Genomic DNA, 24,695 nt, shown 5'->3' on the forward strand with positions numbered 1-24,695 from the left:
GTTGAGACAGCTGTAAATTCGCAGAATACTTCAAACCCAATCAGGTATTTAACAATCCTATTCTGAAAACACCTCATCCCTCATTCATTTTTTTATTGGAGAGCTCATTTGTTAGTTGTAGTCTAGATGCTCTCGTGGTTTAATCCCCGGAGGTTGTCTTTATCACTGCACAAAGCCTGTTTCTTTCACCTCACTGCATAACTTTCCAGTCTCAGCTGACTGTGTGTATCTGTGTGTTTGCGTGTAAGGATGAGGTAAAATGTGTGAGTACTTCAGCTCGGTCACATACAGCCTTGACGCACAACCATAATTTTCCCATTCGCATTTAGAGCCAATTTACGCACAACCATCATTTTTTACACACGTAATAAGCCCCAAGAAACGAGATGTTCTTATTTAGGACATTGTCTTGCGCTTGCTCCGATTATCTGTAACTCAGCTGGTTCACACAGTTACAGAACCATGAATAAAGACTTGTTTTTGACCCATTTGTTTGGGCCTGTCCTGATAATTACGTAATCACCCTTTCTCTCATAATTTATAGTAAGGTCACATTTGTTCAAATATATAATTTAACCGAAACGATCAATTAAATTCTATCAATAAAATGTACTTCTATAGTGTTTTAATTAATGTTAGTTTGAACATTTGCCAGTGCATTTTTAATTGATGAAGATTGTTGAAAATATTCTGACTAGTATTATATGTAGTGTTATAAATATCTATATACTATAGTATTTTCCAACGTGCTCACTCTGTATATCCAGCCCACTGATGGTATCTTCAGCATCTGAAATGCGTTGCTCCGCTTGTGCTATTCGCCTTGTGCATTCCTTTATCTCCTTACTTATGTTTGTAATTGTTGCTTAGACTCCATCAATTTTCTTATGAAGTCCACTTTTCAAGGTCATTACGGCTTTCATAATATCTTATTCTGGTTATTTCCACCCGAAGTTACTACATCGTCATCATCTTCAACAGGGCCGTCTCCAGCTGCCACTAGTTTCTTTACCCTCGGAATATTCATCTTCATTTTTTTGTCTGTTTCTTCTCTTTCTTGACACCTTTGGCTGACATTTTACTTGCCTATACTTTTATATTGGTGTTGCTTAACTTTAAATATAATTCTGGTTGGTATTGTAGGATTAATCACAAACTAGCAGCAGAGCTAAAAAGTTTTGAAAGGGTACCAAACACCGAAAAGGGTTACCAAAAGGTGGAGCTACACGCGTAGCTGAACGCTGATTGGTTACAGAGATGCGTCACGATCTCGTGGAGCTAGCCAGAATGAAAACAAAGTTACCGCCATGTTTTTATTTAGTGGTGGTGAAATGAAGCTTTCTGAACCAGTGAAGCGCTCGACTCAATTGTATCGGAAAAAGATTCGTTACTCGAAGCTTTCTGAATCAGTGCTCGATGAGGACCTCTTCTGGTTAGAGTGTGGGAAAGCACTGTGTTGCAATAATGTCAAATGTTCACAACTGACCAACTCTTTCATGTAGTACAACAACAGTAATATAAACAAATTACTCTAGTTTTTACACATAAGGATTGTTACATTACACGACCGATGACTGTAGTTAAATCCAAGGTATTCAAAAGTATTTACATTTATCATATTACAACTAGTCCCATTCCAAGCGGGGATCGAACCAGCAATTCCTGCATGGGAGGCGAATGCTCTAAGGAGTAATGCTTTCAGGTTGCGCTTACCAGCTGGCCCCCATTAAACACTATATTATGATATGCAGTGGTTTTCTTTAAAGATAGTTGTGAAAAAAATACGCTAATACACTTTAGTATGGTTCAAAAGCTTTTTACTATAAATTACCATTGTATTTTAGTTTAATTACTGGAGTGTGGGACCAGTGCAGTGCTTTGAAACATTAGAAATGTATGTAATCGACGCCTAATCTCTCTCTATACACTTTACTAACCTAAAGGTGTTTAAAGCTTTGAATCAAAATTCGAAGCAGTCACGTATAGGCGAAAATTAAGCTTCGGACGTCAATGATCACGTGATGATGGCAAAACGAATCAAGCTCCGGTACACTGCTTCACTGCGAGATTTATCGTTTTTTTGATACATGCTTCGAAGCCTCGGCGCACAACGTCACATCACTATTTTTAATACAGAGCTGAGACATTACATCCAAATACTATATGCATATAATAACGAGCCATGGATTTCCCGAGCTCAAACAAACCTTGTTGTTGTCTTGATGTACAGCCACAAAGCCAAGAAGAACAAAATCTGCCGTGTCCTGTTGTTGATTTACAAGGCAGTCTAAAAGTGCAAGTGGTTTTCGCTTTCTCCAAGGAGCTTGCGATCGCGTCTATATTTGATATAGCGAACTTGACGATATAACGAGCTGATAATAATAACGTGTGTGTGATTATTGAAGTGTCTTCGACGTCTGATCCTTTCAGAAAAGAAAAGGACAAACGTGAGAGCAAAGCGCGAAAAAAAGAGAAGCCCGACAAAACACAGGAGCAAACTGTTTCAACAACCTAAATCATGAACAAACTGCCACTTCATCGTCGTTTGGACTATTATGAACTGGGAATGACAGAATTACTCTCTAACAGAGGTTACATGTGCTGGTGAAGATTACAGACACAGATGAGAGGTCTGCTCTGACTGTGGGCTATATTTCTTGTTGTTTTTGAACTCAAGTAAGGACTGAATGTGTGCTGTGTGTAGTTTTTCTGTAATTGGTAACACATCGGAGACTGTAAGGGGCTGTATGTGTTCATGTATGTTGCATTTATTTATTTATTTATTTAATAAAATTGGAGACGTAGGCTATTTCGCAGTCATTGATCTGCAGTTATAATCAAATCATATTCATAGAAAGAAGAGTAATGAAGTATTACACTGTAAAAAATAAATCCGTAAAATTTACGGTAAAAAAACGGCAGCTGTGGTTGCCAGTACTTCACAGTTAAAAATACGGTACAAACCGTAAAAGTAACTTCTAATTTTTACGGTAAACTACCGTATTTTATTAATTTATAGAGGTAATATGTCTGTATTTTGAATTACCAACATCTACACATCTTTTGTTACACAGTTAGACACGTTAACACAGCCATATGCAGGTGGTGATGAGAAAGTTACATAACGAACCAATGCTCATCACAAATAACTTTTCCCACAAGCAGAAGAGTGTATCAGTGTACAGAAGGTGCTCAGTGTCATTCACACAGCTACTAAACACCAGTATGGTAACACGCTTAATTTAATTCCTGAAATAAACATTGTTTATCAGCATTAGATGTAACATAAATCTCTAATGTACATAACTGATGGGAAAACAAATAAAAAGATCCATAGTAGTGTCAACAAAAAGCATACAAAGTGATGTGCCCTGCAGGGAATTCTGGGAATGTCAATTTACGGTTATTCGCCGTATATATTAAGGAAACATACTGTTAACCAGGTTACGGATTTTTACTGTAGCATTTTTACTGTTGAAATCACGGCCATTTTTTACAGTGTAGTAATGAAGTATTTATGTGTGTAAAGCATCTGTTTTGTGCTTCTCATATGATTTGTGAATGACCTGTACGGCTTTACTGTAAACATTTATTCGAGCGAGAATGACGTCGACTAAAACTCTCTGTCGTACACCACGCACACCAAAAGGGTACCCTTGGTAGTGGAAACGCAAGCCTGATAAAGGTGGCCCATACCGACCCTCTACTGTACCGTACTGTACCAGTCAGTGGAAACGAGCCATATAGTACTCTTATATAAATTATACTGCATATTGTAGCATAAAATATGAAATTGTTACATTTATTATTTTTTATTATTGCTGTCAGTGAAGTAGCGTTTGTTTTAATCTGTTCAATATTCTGTCAATATTCAAAATATTTAATCTGATAAGTAAATATCATTTAATATTATTAAATATACAAACTATTATTAAATCAATTTTAAGTTGTTTTTTGTTATTATTGCTGTTGTTGTTTTTGTTGTTATTATTAACAATAATAAATGTCTTTGATCACATTTCATATTTTAGTTGTAACAAAGCATAAATACACTATTGTATAAGACAATGCCGTGTTGTTGTGTTTGTGGTGCTGATGAAGGTCACTGAAGCGTGTGATGTAATGCAGTGATGTGTGAAGTCCAGTCTAGACTGTGATGGAATCAGTTTCATTCTTCACATTTCGTAAACTTCATCCTTTATATACATGACTTATGAACCAAGAACTGATATATCAATATTTGGACAATTTCACATAATAAACCAAGCATGCATGCACACCTTGAGTTATTTATGGCCCTTACAGTGTTAGATTGTTTTAAGATTTCAAAATGTTACTTAAATTAAACAAACACTGCTGAATTTCCCCAATATAATATAGAACGATTTGAATCACAGGTTTGTGTGTCTCTAATCTGTAGTTTCTGTAAGAGAATGGTTAATTAACCAAGTGAATGGCTTTGAAGAGAAGATGATGAGATTTGTGCTTGTTTTGGCAATGAAGCAACCTCATAAAGTTACCGCATTCTTTCCCAGAGGAAAGCAAAGTGAGATGAATGGGTTTAGGCTTAAAAAAAAAAAAAAAAAAAAGCTTGTCTCGCTCAGATCGCCTGATAGATGGAGCTCACAGGGACTCGGTGACATCTTTACTTGCTCCTTCTTTGATACTCTCTTTTTCTCTCTGCCGTGCTGAGAGTGACTGCAGCTACAGAACTAGATGCTTAGAGAGTTTTAGATGGCTTATACTTAAATATTATATATTAATTGTATATTACATATATAGAAAATTAATTCTCTTAAACAGCGTTTGAACTCCCGTTTTACTTTTTCTAGGTTTATTCCCCCCCCCCCCCCACCCCCCAATTTGAATATTTCTGGACTCTGTTTAATGGGAAAGTTGTAAGCATGCATGTAATTGAAATCTTAAAGCCTATACGATCTAAAAACACTTTTAAACATTTTTGTTAAACTGCCCTAAAATATGTGTTTTGTTATTTTATTATTTGTTAATTCAAAAGTACATATGCAAAATGTGCAAAAAAATATGCAAATACGAAAATATTTTCCTTAATCCAAAAAACAATTATCATTTTTACAAAATCTAAAAATATATATACAAATATATACAAAAATGTTTTTCATTAATCCAAAAATCACTTTTCTTATACATTTCACATTTTGGGGCCCTGAATTTTTATTTATTTATTTATTTATTTATTTATTTATTTATTTAGGTATTTATTTATTTATTTAGGTATTTATTTATTTATTTATTTATTTATTTACTTCATTTTAATAATTTATTTATTTATTTATTTTTATTTAGTTAGTTTTGTTTATTTTTTTATTTATTCATTAATTTACTTGTTTATTTATTTACTTAGTTTATTTATTTAGTTTTATTTATTTAGTTAGTTTTGTTTATTTATTTACTTCATTTAATTAATTTATTTTTATTTATTTTTGTTTATTTTTTTATTCATTCATTTATTTACTTGTTTATTTATTAAGTTTTATTTAGTTAGTTAATTTTGTTTATTTAGTTATTTATTTTTTTATTTATTCTGTTTTATGTTTCCAGTGTTCCACAGTGTTTTGTCTGTGATCTATTTTATTGATTTAATGAAATGATGTGATAATCTAAAGGCATGTCCAATCAAGTTTTTTATCAACATTTTTTCCCGGATTTGTAAAGTGATAGAAATTTATGATCAAAACAATTGAACATTAATCAAATAAAAGTTAAAAACATTAATCTTTAGAAACTGTTGTAAAATAATGTCATCAAATAAAATGTCATTTTAGTTTTTAAGTCCATTTGTTCATGTAGTTGAAGATCATATATTTCATACACTCTTAAAATGAAAGTGCAGAAACTGAAAACTTTATAAATCTTTCATGTGCTTGATTATGTGTGTAATAAAGGAAACTGAGCACTCTTTTACAGCATTTAAACTGTATTTTTGAAAAACATGTCAGTTTACAGCATAGGGGTAATCACACAGGGATTTTGTCATTTATTTCCGCTTTGAAACTTGATTGAGGTCAGTGTGAGGTGAATAGGAATGATATTTTGTCCCTGTGTTGGTACAGTAGCACAAGTCGTCCCCCTGTCAGTCTGTGTTTGAGACAGTGAGTCAGTGTTCATCTGAGGAAACTAATGTCCACCTTGCTGTGGGGCTCTGGATGTAACCCAGATTGTTATGTAACCGTGCGCTTTGTCTGTTTCATTCACTTTCTCATAGTGTTTTGTCGTCAGTTCTTTTACTCTCAGCAGTTCATCTCTGTGCCAGTCCACCGCAGAGATCCCAATGTTCCTGGGACACAGTCCTTAAATGCCACTGAAATGGAGTTTGTGTCCTTACATCGCATATGACACTGATTTTTTGTGTTCCCTTCAACTGGTTGGTAGTCGTATGCGAAAGAAAAACAAAAAATGTACTGCAACGTACTGCACTATTTTGAGTTGAACATGGGAGCCAAGCAACAATATTGAAGTGAATTATTGGATTTTTGCAGATTTCAGATAATCAATATTTGTTTAAAACTCTTTTAATAGGGAGAGATAATTTACAATTTGACCAATAAGTCAACCATTTTGACCATTAAATCATATTAGACTTGTGATTTTTATGACACCAATTTATGCCTTATTCCTTATATATATATATGGGTTATGAATATATATTTTGCATATGCACATCTCCACAAATTCATCCCGGTGAATCTGAAATTATGAATCTTTTCCAGAGCTCAGAGAGCAATAACTCTCTGATGAAACTGTATTTATATTAGGGCTGTGCGATTTTAGCAAAAATGCAATCTAGATAATTATTTACCATATTGACACGATAGCGATATATATTTCTATATAAGTTGTTAATGCTTCTAGATTTAACAGATTATCCCAACAATGACTGAAGCCACAAAAAGTAGAGGGTCCATTAAATGGCATAACATATTTTCGGCCGATAAATTTTTGGTGGCTGAAAATTTAGTACATCTCTAATATAAACACACTTTTAGATTCCCATTGTTGCGCATTTCAGCTGTTCGATCTATATAGATCAATATAGAGTAAAAATGCCCAGTTTATCATTGTTCTTTGCATAAATTTTATTGCGATTCGATATAACATAATTTATCGGCCCAACCCTAATTCATATAGCAATATACTGTACAATAGTCCAAGTTTTGAAAAAAGTCCTAAGACAAGAATGGATATCGTTTAATAGTTTTAGGACAACTTTGATGATTTTTTTTAACTACTACAAATGTTGACTATGCTGTTTATCGCATAAAAACATTTATTAATACTGATGCGTATAGTGGAAACTTTCCTTTCACACTTCATTGATGTAGTTTATCTATTGCTGAAACAAAGAATCAAACTCTCTTCATTTGATTCATATACATGTGACAGGGACCGCTGCTGTGTGTGATGCCACCACAGGATTATTAAAATGTATTTCGGTGTAAAGGGTGGCACGGTGGCTCAGTGGTTAGCACTGTCACTTTAAAAAAAAAGAAGGTCACTTGATCAAGCCCTGCTTCGGTCAGTTGGCATTTCTGTGTGGAGTTCTCCTTGTGTTTGGGGTGGGTTTCCTTGGGTCAAAAGACATGGGGTATAGATAAATTGAACAAACTAAATTGGCCGTAGTGTATGTGTGCGAATGTAAGAGTGTATGGCTGTTTCCCAGTACTAGGTTGCAGCTGGAAGGGCATCTGCTGTGTAAAACATATTCTGCATAAGTTGGTGGTTCATTCCGCTGTGGCGACTGCTGATATATAACGCGACTAAGCCGAAGGAAAATGAATGAATGAATGAATGAATTTAGCTGTAACAGCAGTTTGCAAATGCGGTGGTGAATGCAGCGGTAGAGGGAATTCATTGAACTGTTAACATCTGTATGTGATCATTAAGCATCTATCCAAGTTCCTCAAGATGTGATTGAGGGCCTTTTACATATATTTTGATGCTTATGCATGGTTAGAAATGCATCCTCAAGAGTTTGTGTAAAATAGAGAAGAACGCCGTTGTTCTGCTCATCTCCAGTGGCTCATCTCCATATGATGCTGGGAAAATGGTGAAGCATCTTTGCCTCAGAGCAGTGATGTCATGTGAGAAGGACTCGGAGAACAGTAGCCTGTGTCTTCCTTGTTTTGCACAGCGTGAGCGAGATGGATAGAGCTCGGAAAAAGGAAAACAACCACATTTGACTGAGTCTGAACATAGTGAGTTAAATGAAATATCATCCCAAAGTACAGTTGAAGTCCTCATTAATACCCATCCTGAATTATTAGCCCCCCTTGTATATTCCCCCCCCCCATTTTTGTTTAATGAATGAAATATTTTTTTCAACATTGACTAATTTCTGATTTTTGTTTTATTTTTTCAATGATGACAGTACATAATATTTTACTAGAAAATTTTCAAGATGCTAGTATTCAGCTTAAAGTGCATTTTAAAGGCCTAACTAGGTTCATTAGGCAAATCAATGTATAACAGTGGTTTGATCTGTAGACAATCAAAAAAATGTTGCTTAAGGGGGCAAATAATATTGACCTTAAAATGTTTTTTAAAAAATTAAAAACTGCTTTTATTCTAGCTGAAATAAAACAAATAAGACTTTCTTTAAAAGAAAAAATATTATCAGAAATACTGTGAGAATTTTTTTGCTCCAGTAAAAAGTGATTATATCAATAGTGATTTATAGTTTAATTATAAATAATGTTTGTTTGTTGTAAATAAATAAAAATAAAAATAAATAAATAAAACAATTTTTGACTTCAACTGTACCCAAAGTTAACTTGTTGCGGAGGTCAAACCAGGCTGTTCATATTGTTTGTGGTGGAGCTGCAATGTGTGTATGAAGTTGCTGGATGATTTTGGCTGCTGTCAGCTCAGTTTCTCATGGATGACCTCTTTTCCTCCAGCATCACTGATTTCTGTCATCTTATGAAGAGAGTCAAATCCACGCAGACAACTCTGATTTACCTGTTCACTTGGCAATGTTTGCTAAGGTCATGATGGAAATTAGCAGAGATTTACCAGTGTTTTTATACTAGTTCATTTGTATTACTCAGACTGTGGGAAATACCTGGTGAATGAATAGCTGTAATAAAATGTTACTAAAGAAATGGTTTGGAAAGTACTTTGGGATGTTTGTGTATGTTTCCTATTGGCTTGTGTAGGGCCTTATATTAAACTTGTCTTTTATTTTTCCCCAAAATTCTGTTTTATTTTATTTCCTGTTGACTGTTAAAAATTGCTGTAAAATATACAGTATTACTGGCCATTTTGGTTGCCAGTAATTCTGTAAAATTTACAGTGCACTTATAAATTTTGCCAGTAATATAAGCTATATTTTGCCAGTAGATATAAACTATAAACATAAAATCTAAATATAATTTACAGTAATGTTACAATTACTATAGTGCTTAGGTTTTACTGCACAATTGGAATTATTAATTTAAAGTGCACTTGTCATTTTTACAGTATTGCCAGCAACCAAAATTGCCAGTAATACTGTATATTTTTAAAGCAGTTTTTTATGGTGTTGTTATCCATTATTATATTAATAAATTAATGAAATCAAATCCATTTTAGGCTGCTCAGTGCTTCCCACAGGTTTGAAATATACTTGCGGTGGTAGCTGGATTGAAACATCTTTTACCCACAGCACAAAAATGGTTAACTACATGCGACAAACAAAAAAATGTTGTGATTTGTAGCTATATTTTTATTTATTATGACCGTAGGATAAACTTTGAGTAGGATAAACTTAATATTCAATAAGATGCGCATAAACTGCGATGGAAACACTTTTACCGAACAAATTCCAGTATGCGCATTACAAAAGGTCATGTGACTTTGTTATAAGAGATCATGTGATGATAAAAATGTGTGTGAATGGACAAACCAGCAGGCTGAGCACACTGTAAAACATCTGAAATGTTGTTTTGGCCATTCTAAAACGCCTCAACCATTTCAGTATTAGAGTATTAGTTCAGTATTATTCAACTGGGTTTAGCACGAGATGGAAAAAAAATGCCCACCACGGCTACAGTAGCTACAGAGCAGCAATGCAGTCAAACACCAGCATATACCCTACTCTTAAACCTAACCCCAAGTAATAACAATGACACACATTCAGTATTAATCCACACAGTGGCAAAAGTTGAACTGTTTTGAAAATTGACCGCACCGCGTGTGAGGAACAGCTGATGGAGGCCATAGCAAAGGCAAACAGCAGAGGATCGCCACTTCAGAAATGCATTTAAATCGATAAAGGAAGAAGCACGTGTCACGCTTTTAACATAGTTTTGGACGCGGTATGTGAGTAGCCCCATACAGATTCAACCTGAGAGATACAGTACAAGCACTGATCTATAATAGATACGTGATTACAAGCCTCGCGGGGCGATTACAACTTATAACACACAATTAAACACATATTTTGCAAACTACACAAAACGAGCCAACAATTTTAATTACATTTGCATGTTATGATCCGGAGGAAGAAGAAACTGGTCCATATAAACTATAACAGTTACTGACAGAGTCCCTGTCAAAGTCTGACAAAGTCTCATTGTCTCTGTTGCTCCTTCAATTGCAAATGGCTGATGAATCCCGAGTTGCAGCGTTGGTTATTATTTCAAAAATCAGAAAAATGACTGGAACAAACAGCACGCGGTTGGCTATACTGCGGTATTGTTGTGAAAATTAACTTCAACTCTTTATTCCTTTTATGACAGAGTCTCCATCTGTCAGTGATCGCCTTCTTTGTGTCATGATCAGTCCCGTGATCCCCCGCGCCTCCTCTAGTTTGTGGAGGGAAAGCGTTGCACATTTTACCGGAACTGGAAGTACATATTTGGTGATCTACGTCGATGCGATCAAACAACAGATCTGAACCCAACTCGATTCGTTTATTTGACTCTGAATCAATTATTGCGCTAAAGAATCAATAGTTTTAAACAAGGCGCACTTTCAGTTTAAACCTCAGCTGGATGTTTTTTTCACTCAGCTGTGTTACACACTGCATGGAAGGTCATTTTCAAAAACCCATAATAGGGGCTCTTTAATCAATAGTATCAAGAGGCTTCAACTAATGAAGAGTTTCCACATTGGTGTTTATGAGAAATTTGTCTTTGATTTAAATGTGAATCCTTTCCAAGTGTGCACTCTGATCAGCACAAAAAACCCTAGTGAATTGACATAAGTGGTGTGAAATGAACACCGTCGAAGAGCCTGTCTCATCTCGTTTAGATGATCCATCTGAGCAGGGTCAGTCATCTATAAATAAATAACCCGCAAACCTTTCCTCTCTTTTGCATAATGTGACTTGACTCAGTTTCAGGCTCTGCTATTGATTATTATGCTTCATGTCGGATGTGGACAGTTTGGCACAGCTTATGTTCCCTTTAAATGAAACCCTTGTATTAATACTTATATGGCTTAATATAATAAAAGAATAATATAATGATGCTTTCACTGAAATATGTAGTAGCAAGAATGTTGCTGGTTTGAGTCCCGGCTGGGTCAGTTAGCATTTCTGTGTGGAGTTTGCATGTTCTCCCAGTGTTGGCGTGGGTTTCCTCATGGTGCTCTGGTCTCCTTCACAGTCCAAAGACATGGGCTTTAGGTGAATTGAATAAACTAAATTGGCCGTAATGTATGAGTGTGTAAATGAGAGTGTATGGGTGTTTCCCAGTACTGGGTTGCAGCTGGAAGGGCATTCGCTGTTTAAACATATGCTGGATAAGTTGGTGGTTCATTTCGCTGTGTCGACCTCTGATGAATAAAGGGACTAAGCCGAAGAAAAATGAATCACTTTCAGTAAGAGACATAATTTAAGATGTATAAGCCATAAAAGTCTTGGGTTTGTTTCTGGAGCAGTGCAGATGAATTTTTTGAATATTCCGGATACTGTTTGCTTACTGGTAGGCTTGATGCCATCAAACCTCCTCCATATTTTACCTTGTTATATGGTATTACCGTGCGTAATAAAAAAAATTATGATGTAAGGCTCAGACAGTGTCACCAAACTGTTGGCTTGTGTCTAAACCATTCACAAACTGAATATACTGTTTGTCTTGTTTGTATTAGAGATCTTTCTCATTCACACACACACACACACACACACACACACACACACACCTAGACAGCACCAAGCCAGCGACGCAAAGCATCACGCTCTCTCTCTCATTCACGCGCATACACACGAACACACACACACACACACACACACACACACATAGACAGCACCAAACAAGCGACATACAGCATCACGCTCTCTCTCATTCACATATTTCGTTCGGTCGAAACCTGAAATACTTGCAAACTGCAGAGGTTGTGTTCTTTTTCAATACCAGGTCACTTGGTGCACGACTCGCCATATTACCTCACCTCTCTCTCTCTCTCCTCCAGACTGTCCCGTTATGACAATTACGCATACGCATTTTTAGGCATTAAATAAATAACATGTAATATTTAATACTTGTCTCCTATATAAGTGCATTGTTTTTATGACGGTATAACGGTATTGAAACTGACACGTTGCTATTTTAGATCCCGAGGTATACCATATTGCTGTATTACTGGCCAAGCCTACAGTCAGAGGAGTTTGTGCAGTTCAGACTTCTTTAGTCTACACTATTAGAAATAGATGATGATTTAGAGCTGATCAGCGCAGACTATCACATACTGTGAGTCTAGTTCAAGTCATGTGCTTCTGACTGGATTTAGGCCTGTATGTGTTACTGTGTCAGGATGTTTGCTCTCCCTCTCTTTCTTTCTCTCTCTCTCTCTCTCTCTCTCTCTCTCTGTCTCTTTCTCATTCTTGCCTCATTCCTTCTGAGTCACAAGCCTGTAGAGAAACTGTGGGGAGAGTCGTCCCGTGTTCCTTCTGTCTTGCAGCCTGCAGGAACTCTGTGTTCTGTCACACCCTCCACTATATCTGAGTTTACATGCACATGAGCACAAAAATACAGTACTCTACAGCAGCACACTGCAATTTGCATCTGTAATTGGTCAATTAAAATTATGAAATATGTATTCAATGAAATGCAATGATGTGACGTATTTAAGATGATGAAATTATTCTGAAATTACAAAAAAATTAATAAAAGGAAATTAAATAAAAACAAATATTAAAATGAATTTAAATTATAATATAATTGAATTTTAAATAAAGTAAAAAACCTAAAATGACGAAATGACATAAATTGAAATAAAAATTATATTAAGAAAAAAATCTAAATGAAAATAAAAATACAAATAAATTAGAAAATAGGAAATATAATAAAATAAAAATAAATAATTAAAATTTATATTATTCATTTATTCATTTTCTTTTCGGCTTATTAACTTTATTAATCTGGGGAATTAATAGTGGTTGGGGGTTCGTTCCCCAGCGGAATGAACGCCAACTTATCCAGCATGTTTTACACAGCTGATGCTCTTCTAGCTGCAACCCATCTCTGGGAAACATCCAAAAACACTCACCCAAACTTTTACACTACGGACAATTTAGCCTTCCCAATTCACCTGTTTATTATATTATATTATATTATTATATTATATTATATTATATTATATTATATTATATTATATTATATTATATTATATTATATTATATTATATTATGTTATGTTATGTTATATTATTAATATATTAATAACCAAAGGTGTACTGGGGTTGTAATGATTGTTCAATATACACTTTGCAATTGTAAATATTATCTCAAATTTCCTGTTTTTCCACTCCAGATGTTTCTGGTTTTTCCATGAACTCGTACTGCAGATGGGGAGTTCAGGTCAAAACAAACAGGCCTTATTGTCTGTTTTACCACAGTAGAAATGTGGGTTATCACAAGTGGATCTGTTATCTGTATTCAGAAGCAAAACAATGACATGGAGCTGTAGGGCTGTTAGTTACTCGTCATTATTTAGCAGATGGTGATGAGCTGTGGCTGCTTCTGCATCATCATGACAACTTCCTTTTTTGGTATCTTTATGTAATGTAAAAGCTTTGCCTCTCCCAGATGTGTAACGGAGGTGGATTTCTGAGGCATTGTTCATTTTAACCACACCTGAGTAAGTTGGAATTAATTGGCATCTATGAAACAATGAGTTAGTGATGCGGTCTTTTAGAGCATAAAGAAACATGACGGCATGTTTCTGAGAATGAGAAATTAAAAACAGTAAAAAGCATTATAAGAATAACTTTTACTCCAGCTGTAACAATAATGGCATAGAGATACAATATTGCTGGAGTCACTTTAAGAATAATTTCCTTTTCAGCTACATTATGTAAAATAATGAATTTAATAAATAAAAAAATTGTATAATAAAAAAAGAAAATTATAAAAAATACAGTTGAATTAAATGATAACAATTATGCCTTTCTGAATTTTCTTTTCAGTAAATAAAAATTTATTAAAAATGAATTAATAAAAACGATGAATTGATAATAATAATTAAAAATTATAAAAATAAAAATTGACATGGCAATTAACAAAATAATTACCAGTTTATTTTGCACACCATTTTAAAATGTAAAAAAGAGAAAAAATACTTAATGTAAATAAAAAATATATAAAAATGATGGATATACGGAAATGAACAAATAATTACTATTCTATGTTGCTTAGCGTTTTAAAATGTAAATAATAAAAATGTTTTAGAATGTAAATAAAAAAGTAAAATAATTAAAGTAAAAATAATGACTGAAAATATTTTTATTTTATTTTGCACACTGTTTTAAAATGTAAATAAAACAACTATAAAAATGACGACAATTAAATTAACAAAATAATTACATTTATTTTGCACACCATTTTAAAATTTAAAATAATTAAATACAAATGACATTTAAACATGTAAATAAAAAATAGGAAAGTAACATAAAAATTATGACATGGAAAGGAACAAAATAAATACAATTTTATTTTGCACACTGTTTTAAAATGTACATAAAAAATAAATAGATAAAAATTATGTTTTAAAATGTAAATAATAAAAAAATAAATAAATAAAAATGACAACATGGACATTAACAAAATAATACATTTCATTTTGCACATCGTTTAAAATTAAAAAAAAAAATAAATAAAAATGATGTTTAAAAATGTTAATTAAAAATTAATGTAAATGACGACATTGAAATCAACAAAATTATCAATTTTATTTAGCACACCTTTAGATTCAGATTTACACTTTATTAACCTTTAATCGTATTCCAGTTATGTAAAACCGCACACCTTTTTAATCCTTTTGTTTTTGCACTTTACTTACCTTTTTCCCTATATTCATATTCCAGTCATATAACATTTCTCCCAGCTTGATGCAATATTTTGCTCACCCTGCCTACTCCTAGAATCTAAATGTTGTCAAACAACTACATCTGCTAGTAATGAATGAGCCCATGCTAACTGTTACACACTTCCCTCAGTGTTTGACTCCCTCACAGGTTTGGCTGAGTCTGTATATCTGAGCTCTAGCGCAGTGTAGTACACAGAGGATTAGCTTACATAAGAGCAGGACACTTATAATATTTGTTTCCTCATGACAAGGATTAGCGTCTGGAGCACAGTGTGTTATTAGCAGGTATATGAACTGCAGCAAATCCACAAGTCAATATTGATGTAGAGATGAGCTCTTCACATATATCTCGCTGCTTTATTTACGAGTGGGGAAATATTTTGGAGACATCAGAAGCTTGATCTGTTTGAACACTCTCTTATATAACAATAATTACACTCTTTTTTTTATGCTAGGGCTGATAAGGCGTTTCGTTTAACCTCCTTTATAAACATAATTAATGCTCTATTACATGGGAGTTCAGTTTTAGTTTATTGACAAAGGGCTGAGGGTGAATCTCTATGTAGATTTTCTGTATTTGTTCTCTTTCGAAAGTGATCCTGCTTTCTTATTTGGCTGGGCGTTAAAATGATGATTATTGTGATATGGTTAGTTTTGCCTTGATAAAATGATCGCATGCTTGATAAATGTGTGATGTAATGTTTATGTTTCAAAGTGGAACTATTTGGTGCTTTTTTTTCCTGCTACACGGAATGTTTATTCATTTGAGCACAGAATGCAGGAGTAATGTTTGTTTAAATGCAGCTCCGTCTCTAAACAATCATGCGAGCAGCTTGAATTTAGTGAAGACTCTGTAATTTAGATTTAACATGTAAGAAAAAAAATCTGTAACGTATTTAAAAATGTATATATTTCACTGTTAAAATGCAATTAATTTCTTTCTCATTTTACAGTAACATTTATATATAAAAATAATAGTTTTACCGTAAAAAATACAGTAAAAACAAAAAAAAAATCAAATTTTTACAGTATTATTTATATTGTAAAAAAATCACCTTTAAAAATACGGTAAAAACAAAGTCATTTCTAATTTTTACCATAACATTTATATTATAAAAAAATACTGTTAAAATTATGGTAAAAACAAAGTAATTTCAAAGGTTTTACTCTAACATTTACATTATAAAAAAAATACTGTTAAAATACGGTAAAAACAAAGTAATTTCAATGGTTTTACTGTAACAATTATATTATAAAAAATTACCGTTAAAAATATGGTAAAAACAAAGTAATTTCAAAGGTTTTACTGTAACATTTATATTATGAACAATTTCTGTTAAAATATGGTAAGAACAATGTAATTTCAAATTTTTACCGTAACATTTATATTATAAAAAGATAACTGTTAAAAAGATGTTAAAAACAAAGTAATTTCTATTTTTTTTTACTGTAACATTTATGTTATTAAAACAATACTGATATAAAAATACGGTAAAAACAAAGTAATTTAAAATTTTTACCGTAACGTATATATTAGAAAACAATTTCAGTTAAATCTACGGTAAAAATAAAAAAGTAATTTCAAATTTTTACTGTAACATTTATGTTATAAAAAATTACTGATATAAAAATACGGTAAAAACAAAGTAATTTCAAATTTGTACCGTAACGTATATATTATAAAACAATTTCAGTTAAATCTACGGTAAAAACAAAAAAGTAATTTCAAATTTTTATTGTAACATTTATATTATAAAAAAATTACTGGTAAAAATATGGTAAAAACAAAGTAATTTCAAAGGTTTTACTGTAACATTTATGTTATAAAAAATTACTGTTAAAATATGGTAAGAACAAAGTAATTTAAAATTTTTACTGTAACATTTATATTATAAAAAGATAACTGTTAAAAAGATGGTAAAAACAAAGTAATTTCAAATTTTTACTGTAACATTTATGTTATTAAAAAATTACTGATATAAAAATACGGTAAAAACAAAGTAATTTCAAATTTTTACCTTAACATATATATTATAAAACAATTTCAGTTAAATCTATGGTAAAAACAAAAAAGTAATAAAATTTTTTTATGTAACATTTATATTATAAAAAAAAATTACTGTAAAAAATATGGTAAAAACAAAGTAATTTCTAATTTTCACTGTAACATTTATAATATAAAAAATGTGCAGTTAAAAATACAGTAAAAACAGAAAGTAATTTCAAATTTTTTACGATAAAATACTGTATTTCAATAATGTATACCGTTAATACACCTTTGTTTTAACAGTAAAGCTTTAACTGTATAGTTTTGAAGTACTAACATCTTTGAAGTACTAACATCTTTACATCGTATCTTTTTTTACACAGACATACATGTTAGCACAGACGTGTTAATGCAACCATAAACATACGGTTTGGCAAAGACATAATAATATGATAAGATGTATTTTCAGTTGTCACACACTCACATAAAATATACTATAGTAATTTATAGTAAATACTAGTGTTTTTTTAATCACACTAAAACTGACACCTCCAATAGAGCTAGAGATGTTACACAATCAGCTTAACTGTTGCTATGATTGAGGTCATGTCCATGTGTTGTGCGATAAGTTGATATATTGATTATTGTGACAGGCCTAGGTGCAAGTGTTTAATTTGAATAAAATTATGGTCAAAAGATTTAAATTTGTTTTGTTTAGATTAATTGACTAAACATAATTGTAAGTTTACAATTCCATCATGTCTTAAAGTCGATGAAACAAAAACCTTTCACGATTCGATATCACCTGTTAGAACATGCTGATGCAGGAATTAGGAAATTTAAATCTCTGTTAAGATATTTGACGGACAATTAGCTGCCAAAAGATTTTAAGTTTACGTAATGCAAGCTTTATAAAAAGCCTATGTCTGAAAACTTTCACTCACTGTTTTTTTTACCACTCTTTGGTTAATTGCATGATATAATTTGCTGCATGAACTGTTCTGGAAGCTCAATTGTATTAGATGGCTTTAATTGATTGGCTGTTGGCTGCCGGCTCGTGTCCAGCTCCTGATATGAGTGAATCCCAGGCTGATTTTCGGTCATCTCACGAGTGCATCCGCTCCTGTGGCCTGAACTCACTCTGGCTTGATTGAATTGAATTGGTAGAAAACAGCACTGGGCCGGTCAATCAAGAACTTGATGGCTCATATGATATCTTTGTGTCCAGAAACAGTCAGGCACACGCTGGCTAATACTGGTGCATGGCTTCATATTATTTTATATAGTTAAATATGGTGTATTTGAAGGTGTGATGATGATGATTTTGGTAGTTTCATTATTTGTTATAATTAATTTAGCTACAATTTTTATATATATATAAATATACATATATAAATATAAATATATATATATATATATATATATATATATATATATATATATATATATATATATATATATATACATATACATATACATATACATATATATATATATATATATATATATATATATATATATATACACATACATATACATATATATATATATATATATATATACATATATACAAACATATATACATATATAAAATAACCATAATCTAGCGTAATCTTTCACATAAGCCACTTCTGATACCAAATGATCAACTAGAAGTTGTTATTTGTTGTTCCTAAAACTTAGATAGGCGACAAGACTTTTGTCAGGTAGTGTACATTCATGAATTAATATAAATAGTTAAAGAATGTCTGATTTGATATTTTTGTCAGAATTGAAATTTCATTTTGATTACTTCAAAAAAAAAATTGTTAGTATACTTCATATGTCAATAGTTCATTAATTAATGTTTATTATAATAATTTGTTCATGATTTAGTGTGTAGAATATGTTCAGATTTACAACAAATGTCATAAATGCAGCTCTGGCTGGACTGGGTCTTCTCGTCAAGCCTCATTTGAGGCAAAGCGTTCGTCCCATCTGAGCATCTGAATTCCCTCCGCATTAAAGCATGCAGGCCTCAGAGAGTCATAAGACTGGGCTGAGGTTTATCAAGAGCTTGTTGACTCTCTTTCCCTCCTAATCGACAGAGTTTCTCATGCCTTTATCAGTGCTCATGATAGGGTTGTAAAACAGAGCTTGATGTCACAGCACGTGTTGTGTCTGATGTCATGACTTTATGGTCATCAAGTAGACTCGCCAGAAGCATCAATAGTCCAGTACATCACAGTTTCTCTTTTTTCTTAAATTCAGAGTTTTTAGTCATTCATTTCCTAATTCCATGTACATTTAAGGTTTTATTGGTTTAAACATCATGCAAAATGGGTAGACGCCCTGTTTGTGCATCTCTTTATCTCTACGCACAAATGCTGAGTTCTCTTTTTCATTTATTTGTGCTTCAACAGATAGTAGATCTACACGATCAATCGAAATTGCAATTGACATTTATTCTAAGCTGCAATTTTTATGTCTGAAGGTCAGCAGGCGCTCTAATGCGAAATCGGCAAATATCCATAAAGAAGTTTGGGACATCCCCATAGCGGTTGTTGAATGAACAGAAGATTTAACTGCTTTTATTGACTGAAGTAGATTGTGAAGATAATCTCAGGACTATGGATATATCTCAAGGAAGGATTTCTTTCAAACTCTTGTCTGAAGTTATGAAGCGAGTTTGAGTAAAAACGTTATTGAATGACTGTAGCATTTTCACATGCTTTCAGATGTAGCAGCAACACAGTCTTAGTTCTTAGTTCATCACAGAATGATTATCTTCAATATTGTAATTGCTAAATTAAATCATTCATTCATTTTCTTTTCGGCGTAATCCCTTTATTAATCTGGGATCGCCACAGCGGAATGAACCGCCAACTTATCCAGCATATGTTTTACGCAGCGGATGCCCTTCCAGCCACAACCCAGCAGTGTGAAAGCTAAAGTAAATCAACTGCAATTTGTGAACGTGATTTTGCGTAGCTCGTCAGTGAAATAAGGCTCTGCGTAGTAAATGCTGCTCCATATGCAGATTTACTGATTGCAGCAACTGCTTTACTGAGAACATTTGCAAAATACAGACAGTTATGTCTAAAGTGAAAGTAAACTGTTTTGGATGAAATGAATTCATAGCAGCCAAAGACATTAAAGTCATAGCAGCCAATAACATTACCAGAAGACACACTCACTGTGGGATATTCCTGAAAACTGTTAAGCATCTGTATTCTTGTTTTGTTTAATTTATTTGTGTTGTTGTTTGTAATTTCCTAATTTGTTACTGACTGTTCAATTGGTCCTTCAATGACAACTTTATATATACTAGACTTGTAGTTTCATTTCTAATACTAAAATTGGAATATTGTGAAATGTATTTAGCATTATTAATTAGTGTTACATTGTTCAATTCAACAACAAAACAATTATTCTTATTTTTATTTCACTCCTTTATTCTTTGTTTTTGTTTTGGTTTTTTTTGCTTTTTTTTTGTCCAGTAAAGGTTTTGGCAGGGAAAGTAAAAATCAGAACAACTGCCTAGTTTAAATCAAGACATGCATAAATATTGTCATTTGAATTAATTCTGTAAGAATATTTCTTGATGGTATCGTATTGATATTTTTTAGGGTATCAAGGTAAAAAAAGAAGAATTGTGCTTTTATGAAAGGGCCTGACAAACCACCTGTAGAAACACTCTTCTCTCTCTATAAAAAAAGAACATTTCCCTGTCCTTAAGCCATGGTAACACTAGAGTTTAACCATGTGAAATTTTGCCATACAGCACTGCAAAAGGGGTAGGATTAAACTAGATGGTTAGACGTTAAAAAAGTGGGCGATTGCTCCATATTTCAAATTTCTGGACAGAGAGGTCATGTTTTAATCTTCGGTTGGTTTCACGCAATCACGTGATGTGTTTGTGCAGGTCAGAGTTCAGGTCAGTCAAGCTTGAACTTGTGTTTAACATGCTTGTGTTTCCTGTCTGTCGCATTCACATACATATGAATGGAAGTCTATGGGGCGAAAAGTGCAGTGTGACTGTGACTTTACTCTAGCACTTTATTCTTTGAGCACTAACAGTTAGTTCTTTTGTATAACTAGCACTTTTTGTAAGCATTGCCTCTACTTGTTGAATCTTTAAATGCCTCCACAATTTTAAGTCACGTTGAACAAAAGCATCTCTTCAATGACTAAATGTAAAGTTAGAAATGCCATTATTGTGACAGCACCATTGTTAATGTTGAATGTGTGTGTTTCTGTTGCAGATCATTGAGTCTCTGGGCATCATGATATATAAGGCTCTGGATTATGGCCTGAAGGAGCACGAGGAGAGAGAACTGAGTCCTCCTCTGGAGCAACTTATCGACCTCATGACCAACATGGGGGACACAGAAACAGACTGTCCTGATGAGGGATACGAGGCCACCGAGGAGGAGGATGAGGGAGAGGAGGAGAACGCTGAAGTTTCCAATGTTCGCGGATACCGGGACATCATTTCTGTAAGCATTGACTGATCGTGACACCAACTGTGATTTAACAAAAGGTGTTTGCCCAATACAGGTCAATACTTGTTTTTATGTAGTTAAATCCCATTTCTGTCCTTAAAATAAAATAAAATAAAATAAAATAAAAATGGGTAGCGCTGTCGCCTCACAGCAAGAAGATCGCTGGTTTGAGCCTCGGCTGGGTCAGTTTGATTTTTCTATGTGGAGTTTGCATGTTCTCCCCGTGATCACGTAAGTTTCCTCAGGGTGCTCCGGTTTCCCACTTTGGTCCAAAGACATGCGGTACAGATGAATTGGGTAAGCTAAAATTGGCTGTAGTGTATGTATGTGTGTGAATGGGAGTATGGGTGTTTCCCAATGATGGTTTGCAGCTGGAAGGGCGTCCGCTGCATAAAACATATGCTGGATAAGTTGGCGGTTCATTCCGCTGTGGCGACCCCTGATTAATAAAGGGACTAAGCCGAAAATAAAATAAATGAATAAAATGAAATAAAATGAAATAAAATGAAATAAAATAAAAATACAAATAAAATAAAATAAAAAACAAACAAACAAACAAACAAACAAATAAATAAATAAATAAATATAAAAAAAACAAAATATCATTAAAAAAACAATAAAATAAAATATGAAATAAAATAAATAAAAACATAAAACTAAATAAAAGCATAAAAATAAAATCTAATCAAATCAAATAAAATTACAAAAATTAAATTAAATATAATATAATTAATTAAATAAATAAATAAATAAAAACGTAAAAAAATAAATAAAACATGAATAAAGTGTTCATTAGTCACAATTTAATAATAAAAGTAGTAACAAAGATCAGCAAAATTAGTAATTTAAGCAAATAATTTATTAAATTAATGTTGACATTTTAACTCTAAACTTTATTATTTATTTAATGAAATTTATTGTATACAAAATAGAAATGCTGCTATCGTTTTAGATAATCAAAGTCAACAACAACAACAATAATAACAATAATAATACATAATAAAATGCATAGTAAAATACACTTATAAATAATGGAATAATTTATGCTGCTGTTTTTAAAATCTAATTTTATTTATTTGTTTATTAAATCGTTCATTACATAATGTATATTATGCAATACATATTACAAATGTGAATTTTTAAATTAACATTTTAACCGGTCAACATTGTAAAAATAATTTAAAATAGTTTTAATACCAGCAATAATTGTAAATAATAGTGTGTAATGAATACACAATTAATTTGCATAAATAGTGTGTCTGCATGTGTCTTGGGTAAATGTTATTCTCTCTGCTGGTATTTATTTTAACTTCTCCCTTAGGCCCACTTTAGTAATGCATTACTCTCAAGCTCCATAAAGACCTCCAGACACTAGAGGCACTTTTAATTACTGTCATGGTCATAAATAAATAAAAGGAGACGCTTTTAGCTATGGTAGCAGTTGAAAGAAGCAATATGACCACACTGTGAGTGCCACAGGTACTAGCATTAGCATGAATTAGCATCCTAATCATTTGCCACCACATAACCCAAGGAATTTGTTAAAAATGACAAACAAGCAGACCACATGCATCAAGTAGTGGTCAGTTTGGGTAACAGGACATTCTAGATTATTCTCAAGGGTCTTTCAGGACAGGTTGGATAACACAGTATCTGTCCGATGCCTTCCCTTTCTGTTTCTGAGGTCAAAGCCAAAACGAACCATGACATTCAATTTCTTCAATCTGGCTGGGTGTATTTATACTCCACCCGCCAAAAAACCTTTTACATTCTCCATTTAGAAAGAAATTGATTTGAGGATAAAGTAAATGAGAACTGAAGATAATGTGCCACCTCTTTCACGACCTTCGTCTATTCGTTTTGAATGGGGAAAGTAAAAAACAACAACTTTTCCTTGAGTAATATCATCTAAAACATTTTCAATTTTTCATTCACAATCTATTTAGATTTTGGATTTCTTCATAATTAAATAATAGGGATTTTTATTATTCTGCAATTTGCTTGTTTGTTTATTACTGACTGTTTACTTCAGTAATGTTTTCATTTATATACGTTAGGCTGATAGTCTCAACACATATAGTTAATGTTAGGTAATGCATTTACTAACATGAGTAAAGAATAAACAATACTTGTACAGCATTTATGAATCATAGTTAAACATTTACTAATGCATTATTAAAATCAAGTGATGTGCTTGTTGGCATGAGTCAGTGCACCATAAGTTAGCATGAATAAACTAACAATGAACAACTGTATTTTCATTAACTTTCATAGTCACTCTTTATTTTGATGTTTTTTATTTATTTATTTTTTACTTTTTTTGTTACTCCTTTACTTTGTTTTTTTTAATGCTAAGCTAACATTAGTATAAAAAAACGAGGACATTAGAAAACAGTAGTAAAAATCCTTTAAATCAAGCCATTCTTAAGGTTTTAAAATAGCAAATTAAGAAATTTAGAAATACAATTCAAATTTGACCCAAACCACGCAGCAAAAGTGGTAAAGAAAGGGTTAGCAGACAAAATTTTTAAATTTTTTTAGTGGCCCAACCTGAGTCCTAACTTGAATCCAATTGAGAATCTGTGGAGGGAGCTAAAGATCTGAGTGATAGCATGGAGATCCTTCAACCTTAAAGAGTTGGAGCGCATCGCTAAAAATACCATAGGAGACATGCAATGGTAAATTACTGGTCGGCAATTATAGGAAGCCTTTGATTGCTCTAAAAGCCAATAAAGGCTTGATATTGATTATTAAGACGGGTATGAATAATTTTGTACATTGTTTTAGTATTTTTGGGAGAAGATGTGTCATTTGTGGTCAAAAACAAACTTGATGGTTGAATAAAAGTTTTAAGTCAGAATTTAAGCTGTACACTGTAAAAAATGCTGAGATCCACAC

General features: G+C 32.7%; 1 protein-coding gene across 6 annotated transcripts in view; it reads left to right on the plus strand.

The window, feature by feature from the left end:
* The window catches only part of spire1a (spire-type actin nucleation factor 1a), a 99,845-nt gene that overhangs the window by 19,429 nt on the left and 55,721 nt on the right, over nucleotides 1–24,695 (plus strand). For all 6 annotated transcript variants that reach the window (XM_056480353.1, XM_056480355.1, XM_056480357.1 and 3 more), the window contains exon 3: nucleotides 21,558–21,791. In XM_056480353.1, coding sequence (XP_056336328.1) covers nucleotides 21,558–21,791 — 234 coding nt within the window. The remainder of the gene's footprint in view (nucleotides 1–21,557; nucleotides 21,792–24,695) is intronic.

Source organism: Danio aesculapii, chromosome 19 (assembly GCF_903798145.1).
Source record: "Danio aesculapii chromosome 19, fDanAes4.1, whole genome shotgun sequence".
NCBI classification, from domain to species: Eukaryota; Metazoa; Chordata; class Actinopteri; order Cypriniformes; family Danionidae; genus Danio; species Danio aesculapii.